At 59.5% G+C, this 8,026-nt stretch overlaps 2 protein-coding genes across 2 annotated transcripts in view; one reads left to right on the top strand and one right to left on the bottom strand.

The window, feature by feature from the left end:
- UNC45A (unc-45 homolog A (C. elegans)) overlaps window positions 1-628 on the top strand; it is a 16,904-nt gene extending 16,276 nt beyond the window's left edge. The window contains exons 21-22 of the mRNA XM_009883046.1: window positions 185-214; window positions 486-628. Of these exons, the coding sequence (XP_009881348.1) occupies window positions 185-214; window positions 486-628 (173 nt within the window). The remainder of the gene's footprint in view (window positions 1-184; window positions 215-485) is intronic.
- Window positions 629-2,034: 1,406 nt separating this feature from the next.
- LOC104284684 (protein regulator of cytokinesis 1-like) overlaps window positions 2,035-8,026 on the bottom strand; it is a 17,906-nt gene continuing 11,914 nt past the window's right edge. The window contains exons 22-33 of the mRNA XM_009883045.1: window positions 7,842-7,964; window positions 7,245-7,478; window positions 6,991-7,161; window positions 6,572-6,721; window positions 6,149-6,296; window positions 5,857-5,993; window positions 5,477-5,572; window positions 5,181-5,327; window positions 4,636-4,746; window positions 4,196-4,306; window positions 3,562-3,747; window positions 2,035-2,112 (exon numbers count right to left, since the gene is read on the bottom strand). Of these exons, the coding sequence (XP_009881347.1) occupies window positions 2,035-2,112; window positions 3,562-3,747; window positions 4,196-4,306; window positions 4,636-4,746; window positions 5,181-5,327; window positions 5,477-5,572; window positions 5,857-5,993; window positions 6,149-6,296; window positions 6,572-6,721; window positions 6,991-7,161; window positions 7,245-7,478; window positions 7,842-7,964 (1,692 nt within the window). The remainder of the gene's footprint in view (window positions 2,113-3,561; window positions 3,748-4,195; window positions 4,307-4,635; window positions 4,747-5,180; window positions 5,328-5,476; window positions 5,573-5,856; window positions 5,994-6,148; window positions 6,297-6,571; window positions 6,722-6,990; window positions 7,162-7,244; window positions 7,479-7,841; window positions 7,965-8,026) is intronic.

The following is an 8,026-nucleotide window of genomic DNA, read 5'->3' as shown; positions in this document are numbered from 1 at the left end:
GCACACGGCTTTCATCACACGTGAGTGCCCGGCTCTCACCGGCGGGGCTGCGGGTGGCACCTCCGCTTTCCGTGCTGCCCAGGAGCGGGGGGGGTGGCTGATGGGGGCCGGGGCTCACCGGGAGCCAGTGGGGCAGAGACCGTCAGCCCCCGGCTCTGGCTGATGGGTGCTGTCCCCTTTGCAGGAGGCGGTGAGCTCTACACCTGGGGCTGGGGTAAGTGATGCCTTCGCTCTGGGATGGTACAACACCCCCAGGATCTGCTTTTTTTCCCTGCTTCGTTACCCTTGGCTGCTATTACCTGTGTAATGAGTTATTTTATCACTGTGAGGTTTCATAGCAGAGCACTGCCATGCGTCCCTGGCTGGAGCCATTTGTACAGGGATGCTCTCATGTTTCCTCCCAGTCCCCCAAACGCGTGGGGAGCCATCGCCCTGCGAGGGCTGAGGCCCAGGGGCACATGGTGGCACAACTGTGATGTCCACAGGTAAATACGGGCAGCTGGGACACAGGGACGATGCCAGCTCTGACCAGCCGCGCCGTGTCGAGTACCTGGTGGCTGAGGGGCTGCAGGCGGAGGAAGTGGTGTGTGGACCCTGGACCACTTACGTCTGCGTGCTGGAGCCATGAGGGGCCCAAAGCCTCCCGCCACCACGGCTGCCTGCACCGAGGAAGACACGAGCAAGCTCTGCTCCTGCCCCAGGACCACCCTGTGCTCACAGAGGGGGCAGGCGGCTCCCTATGACAGGATGGGGCCGGGTTTAGCCCACAGCGCACTGAACTGGAGTTGGGCTGGTGCCTGATGCTGAGGGAAGGGTTGTACACATTTATTACATCTACTTTTCCAAAAGGGCTGTGGCGGTGCTTTGTGTTGCGTAGAGAGAATGTTCCCAGCTTCCCCGGGGCCCTCTGGAGCCGTGCCGGACCCTCCCCAGCTGTAAGACCCCACAGACGCACAGACAGCAGTAGCTATATACACATATACGTATTATTCCCATGAACAGTATATACAGAGTTATAAAACAAGGGGACAGAACCTGGAGAATAAATAACAGCAAGTGGGGACTGTAGTGATAACAAGGTGCAAATTAGTCATAATCAGGGACAGACACATACATACAGAGCTTCGTTAACAGAGGTGCGACCAGGCCCCCCGAGCCGTGCCCAGGGCTGTCTCCTACAGCTGAAGCTCTCAGCTCTCCCTCCTCCACCGGAGCAATGGAGCAGAGTGCTGGACGGCATGGAGCAGGTCCTGGGGGTAGGACGAGCCAGCCCCCTCCTCGATGGCACGGAAGGGGGCTTTGGCTGACCGTACCTCACCTCAGGTGTGCTCAGGCACTCCCTGCCAGCAGGGCTCCAGGAGGACGCCCGGTCGGGTTGCTGCCTGTGAAGTGCCCTACGGGTCCCTCCTGAGGACCCCAGCCCCGCTGCTCCCCCCAGAGCCCCCCAGCGCTGCGCCCAGCCTGCAGCAGGGTTGAGCCCAGCGCTCTGGGGTGAAACAAAGCCCGGTAAGGGGACCTCAGCTAAAGCAAGCCCCCACTGAAGTAAGCCTACTGTGATGCTGGAAGATGCTGATGATAGCTACAAAAATATGGAGGGGAAAAAAAGCCCATGACAAAAGGCACCGAGGCCAGCTCTCCAGAGTAAGTCCTGTCTGTCCCAGAGCATGCTCGGCGAGGCAGAGCCCCTGCAACCACGCACCAACGCTCACCCCAGCCAGCCGGGCTGCAACAGAAGCCAGCACCCACCGCTGCGCTACCCTAACGCGACCGAGTACTCAAATCTTTAATCACAAACATTTTTAAGAATTCCCCAAATAAAAGCAAGTTTTTAAAAATGCCCCTTTCCCACCCTATCCTGGCAGGCAGGAACCCCCCGCCCCACAGAGAGCCAGGCTGGCCGGAATGACACCTGGGGCCCAGGTAAAAGTCAACCCTACAGCACGGGACGCTTTGGCGCAGGGGGAGCTGCGTAACGCTGCGCCTGAGCAGCGACTCACGACGACTACGAGCAGCCGGAGCCCGGCAGGCAGCACCTCAGCAGAAGGCAGTGGTGGTGGTGGAGTTCAGGACGCGGGAGCTGCTGTCAGACCTGGAAGCCTTTGAAAGTTCGCGCTGTAGAAACAAGAAGTGGGAGATGGGGATAAGGTGACAGATGGGGCAGCAGGGAGAGAGCTGTTGCTCCATGGCGCTGTGGGAAAGCAGGAAGAGCTCCAGGCCAGCGAGGAGGGCACGCCAGGCTGCTCCTGCTTGTTTGTTTGGGCCCCCACCCCCTCTTGCTTCAGAAGAAAGCAGGAAAGAGTTAGCATTAAGTAGCTGAGAAAGAGCTCCGAACCCCTTGGCTTCCCAGAAACAGGAGTACCTGTTGCCCAAACAGCCCCAGGCTGCGAACCTCATCCCTCCCTCGGCAGCAGGCTGTTTGTCCTGGGAAGCACTCTGCCAGATCAGCAGAAAGCAAACAGGCTGCCGCCGAGTGAAGGGAAGGGAAACAGGACAGGGACAGCCGTGCCCAGCTGCTGGAGGAGAGGAGCACCGAGCAGGAACGTGCCTCCATGACAAACCGGCAGCGTTCCTGCCCCAAGGCTGCGCACAAGCCTGGGCTCACAGCCCGGCTGCCAGAAAGCCAGGGCACACAGGGCACTCCACACACAGGCTTAGCTGCCACAAGGAAGGGATGCTCGTGGCTTTCTAGTGTCAGAAGGCGTTAAAGCTTGGGCTCAGCCCATCCTGATGGAAGGGCAGAGGCCACTAAGGGACCTCCAGCCAGCCAGCGAGGGCAAGGCACCATCCGTCAGCAGAGAGCAGCTCCCCAGCCTTGGCTCACCCAGCACGCTGTAGAGAGAGCAGTGGAAAAGGTGGGACAGATGCTGAGGTCCCTTTGCAGGCTCAGCTCAGGGAGGGACAGCAGGCAGCATCCCAGGTGAGCCTGTGTCTGATGAGTGCACGCAGGCAGCAGGAAAAGGCTGCCCCCGCCTGGGGGGGGTGGGGAGACCCTCCCTCCCCTCCCACTGGGTGGGTTATAGGACAGCGACAGAGCGCTGCTGCTGCCAGCTGCCCAGGCCACAGCAGTGCAGCCCCTGGAAAGGCTGAGGAGCATCACCACCCCCAGGACACACTGCATCGAGTGACTTGGACCTCAGGGGCGGGTGGGAGACTTTGCTCGAGCAGCGGGAGACAGACCCACCTCGGGAGAGTGGCTGCATTGCCGCAGCGGGGCTGCTCCAGGGAGCATGGGCCGCGTACGGCTTTGCCCCTGCGTGGGGCTGGGAGGCGCCCCCGCCATCAGGGTTTCTCTTGTGTTTGTGTCTGTTCCCCACTGGGTCGCTCAGGGCCTCTGCGTGACGCGAGCAACGCTTGGGCCTCAGCCACCAAACCTCAATGTTAAGTTCTTGCTGTAAAGCCAACGACAGATCTGCTGCCGCGGGCGCTGGCAGGAACAGCCACTCTGCGCAGGGACAGCGGGAGGGCTGTGCAGAGCTGCGCCCCTTGGGGTGCTCCGGGAGGGGGGAGCCCAGCCCCTGTGCTGCCCAGCGAGGGGAGGTGGGTTTAGAAGAGGTGAATTACCGCAAACTCAGAATAGGTGCTGGCAACAGAACTAACGCTGTGGTTACGCTGGGCAGGGGCTGTAGGGGTGCACCCACCGCTCAGGGTGGTTCCGTTCAGCTGGGACACGTTCTCCTTGTTCTGCTCCCTGTGTCCGGGACGGCGGGGCTTCGCAGCCGCGCAGTTGGGAGTCCGAGCCTGGCCAAACTACGGGAAGAAGTGACAGTTAGATGGGACACACGAATCCAGTAGAGCTGTGCGAGAGCTGCTGCCTGTCGCTCTGCAGTGCCAGAGTAATTTCAAGCTCCAGGAGCCCTGCAGAGCCTAGGGGCAAAATTCTGATCCTGGAAACATACAGCATCACACCCCCGTCTTGAAGGTCCCCCAAGCTGCAGGCTCAGCACAGAGGAAGAGTTATGCTAGAAATCTGGGCTGGAGGAAGATTTCCTGAGCGCTGCTACTACCCTTCTCCTCCCTCGGGTTGCAGCAGTATCCTGCCAGGATTGTGGCAGACCAACACAGCAGACTACGGACCAACAGGGGCTTTTCACCCCAGGAGCTTGGCAGGGGAGGCAGCAAAGCACAGAGAGCAGTCAGAGCTGTGCCATCCCAGCTCACCCATCTTCCCCAGCCCACCCTGCTGGAAAGCTCCTACCTTCCCTCCAGAAGGTGGCAACCGAGACGTTGGTGAGTGGTAGATGGTTCCCCCAAAAGCTGAACGAACGGTGCTGTTGGGTGTAGCGCTGGAGATGGAAGTGCCGTTGAGCTGAGGGAAAAAGCAGAACACACGTCACATGGGGAGGGTGCAGCGGCTGCATCGCGCTAGAGAAACCAAGGTGGAAGTCCCAGCTGCACAGAGCCTTCTGCCTCCAGAGCACCACAGTGCAAGAGGCCGGTTGTCCCCAGAAGAGCAGAGGTGCCCATGGCCTGAGCCCTTCCCTGCTTCCACCACGCTGCCGCAGCGCCCCAAACCCTCCCTGCATCTCTGTGTGGGACCAAGGCCAGCCTAAAACAAGGTAGGACCTCTAACCTAACGACAGTGCTCAGCTCCCAGCAGGGTCCCAGCACATCTACGCTGCTTCACAAACAGTTTACCTTCCTTACTTTGCCAGGCGTGTGGGGGCCGAGCACCCGGCGCTTGACGGGTGTCCGTGGGGTGCTTCCGTACATCATCTCTGCCTCAATCTGGCGGCTTTTCTTCAGGTGCTGTGCGAGAGATCTGCACTTACAAACCCGAGCAGAGGAGCAGCGCAGAGGCGGCTGCGCAGAGCTGCGGAGTGCCTGCTCGCCACTTGCTGCCAGGGGAAGGGCAAGCTTCTGCCAGCAGACAATGCCCTACGGACAGTCTATGGCACGGCCAAGCAGTATTTCAACAGTTACAGGTATCCAGGGTCAAGCAGAGACTGAGGAAGGGGATCAACACACACAGACACCGATAGCAATGGGTGCCAGTCCCGCTGTCAAAGAAAGGTGACTGCATGCAGAGCCACTTCCAGGCAGAGAGTGAGAAGACAGAGAGCCCCAGGCAGCGGCTGGGACAGTTCCCCCACCCGTACAGCGCAGGGTCACCGCCAGGCTGGCGTTCAACGCAGCAGAGACTTCTCCAAGCCAGGAGGCAGCACGCTTGGTCTTGCACTCACCCGCTCCTGTTTCTCCTTCTCTTTCTCCAGGCGGTACAGCTGCCACTGCTCCCTCACGTACTCCATGAACTGCTGCCCCTTCACCAGGAAAGCCCCCTCCTGCTCCTGCTCCCAGGCCTGGACCCTGCTCTCCAGCTCCTCCTGCAGCTGATGAGGACACAAGAGCAGTGCAGAGAGGCTGTGTGGGCATCTCCATGCCCAGAGATAGCCCTTGCTGGCTCCAAGTGCTGCCCTTCTCCTCGGTCAGCGACATGTAGGCCGATCCAGGACTACATCTTCTCCAGGGCTGAACCTACCTTGGAAAGCATCTTCTGCAGCTTTGCTCGCTGCTTCTCTTCTTTCAGCAGATTCCCCCCACGGTTGGTGTAGCGACTGGGGTCAGTGGCTTTCCTCTGGGACAGGAGGGAGGTCAGGAGAGAACCAAACACACCACCCAGTCTCACAGCCCAACACATGCCCCATGGGATGCAGCCCCTGGAGAAGCCATTGCAGCCCCCATCCCAAACCACACCAGCGCTCTAGATACAGCGCCGCACCCCCTCACTGACCCACTGTGGTTTCCTAGTGCCTCCCTGATCTTTCCCAACGGCACTTTGCACACAGGAGCGGAGGAGGTGCGCACTGCCCAGTGACCCAATGCTGGGCCATGCAGAGCACGGTCCTGCCCAGACAATACCTCCAGCTCCAGGAACTGCTTCCAGTTCTCCTCCCATTTCTGGACACCCTCAAACAGATCTTTGTGTGTCTCATAGTAGCTCTTCATCTTCCCCACCTCAGCATCATGGAGCTCGAGCAGGGTCTCTGTATAGTCCTCTGGAGAGGGTACAACAGCATGGTCAGGAGGCAACACCTCAGGAGGCCCCCAGGCCCCCGTGAGCTGAGGGCAGCCCTCCTCAGCAGCTGGTCTGCCAGCAGGCAGCCTGCAGCTCCCACAGGGGGGTCAGTGAGCGGGAAGAGCCGGCACCCACCATCGTAATAGGGACTGAAGCCTTCCCTCTGCTCCTGACTGTAGAAGCACTTGTCCCAGTAGTCAGCCAGCTCTGCCCGGATTGCCTGAACCACAGATTTCATGTTCTGCAGCTTCAGCTCCTCCAGACGGTCCACTTCCAACTGCAGCTGCCAACGAGATCAGAGCAGAGACTCAGAGAAGGCAGAGTGAGAAGAAAAGAAGCAGAACAGGATTTATCTCCTGCATAAGTCCCTTTCTAAGATGAGGCAGCTGCCAGCACCGACTCTCATCTCCTCCACCCGGGAGGGCAGGATTTGGCCTGCTCCCCTCACGCCTGACTGCGGGAAGCAGCTCCTCCACTCTGGCTGAGCCAACGGGAGTGTGAAACCCAGAGCTGCTGCTCCCCACCCCCACCCCTCCAAGGGCACAGGAGGGTCCTTACAGCTTTCCTGGTTTTGGCTCTCGACCCCGTCATGTGCACTGCAGAAGACTCTCTCTCCTCCACAGGAACCTGCAGCCTTTCCCAAAGCGCAATGATTCTGGAGCGCAGCTCTGTGCACACAGCTTCGTTCAGGGCTCGCCGGGCTTCCAGCTACAGGAGGGAGAGCAGAGGGTCAGCACCGGTGCAGCCCGGCCCCGAGGGGCACATGTCGGCCATTTGCTCTACTGCACCTAGCACAGCCACTCGCTCGTCTTCCAAGATCTCCTTGCAAAAGCTCCCGCAAGGATGTTCCAACACACAGGCTTGCTGGGAACCAAGCAGTGGCTCTTTACATCGCACTGCCAGCTTCTGCCAGGACCCATTGACAGCCTCCACAGCCCCAGCAATCATAGCAACGCTGCCTCAGTGTGCCAACGTACCTGCTGCAGCAGATTCTGGAGAGCAGCAATGTTCTCCTCAGACAGACAGAAGGCTTCCTCATCCTCACACACCACGTCCTGCTCAAAGCTTGTGTCTGGAGTGTGGTCCAGCTCCTCCATGAGGAGGATGATTTGCCGCTTGCTGTTGACAAACTGTTCTCGCCTTTGCTCCTGGAGGTGACAAAGCACCCTTAGAAACCAGCGAGCACCTCGCGTGCTACCCTTGGCAAGCTCCATGCCCCCTCTCTGCGTACCTTCTCAGTGGTCAGGGCAGCCAAGTGGCGCCTGTAACGATCCAGGTCCTCCAGGCTGGGCACAGCATTGCTGTCAATGCAGAATGGGGTTGTGCAGAGGATGTCGCACAAGTCTTGATCTCGCTCTTGCAGGGTTTTCAGCTCCTGCTTCCTGTCCCTTTTCTGCTTTAACATCACTTCCACACGGGCACGCAAATCCTTCTCCATCTGCAGAATGGTACTTTGTTCCTCTGCCTAGAAAAACCCAGAAATCAGCCCTCTTCTCCACAGCTCTCACAGGCCTGACTCACACGTCTAAGGCTTCTTAAACAACGATCTGGGATGTAAGCCCAAGTTCCGAACAAGATGTTCCCCAGGAAGGTGCAAACACAGCAGCACTACACAAGAAGAGATGCTGCGAGACACCGGGCCTCCTCACAAACATCTGCCTGCGCCCAACCCGCAAGGGGCCACAAAGGCTTTGGCTCTACTGAGCCTCAGGAAAAGTGGTTTTGAACAGGTCTTCTGAGCTCCAGCCTCACCGAGACACCTGGGCAGAGGCCAAGCAGCAGAAGACTGATGCCAGCCGGATCCTAGGAGTAAAAAGCAACACCTCACCTCGAAGGGGTCCAGCTGGAGCTCCCTGCAGAGGGTGTCAAGCTCCTTCCGACACATGGCGATGCTCTTCAACAGACGCTCCTTCAGGCTCTGCTCCTCCAAGACCATCATGTCCAGGAGACTCTGCGGCACAGGGGTGGTTAGAGGCGCAGGCCGCGGGGATGGAGAGGGAGAAGGGAGACCGG

Source organism: Charadrius vociferus, unplaced genomic scaffold (genome assembly GCF_000708025.1).
Source record: "Charadrius vociferus isolate BGI_N301 unplaced genomic scaffold, ASM70802v2 scaffold1324, whole genome shotgun sequence".
Lineage (NCBI taxonomy): Eukaryota > Metazoa > Chordata > Aves > Charadriiformes > Charadriidae > Charadrius > Charadrius vociferus.
This window is presented reverse-complemented; position numbering and strand designations above follow the sequence as displayed.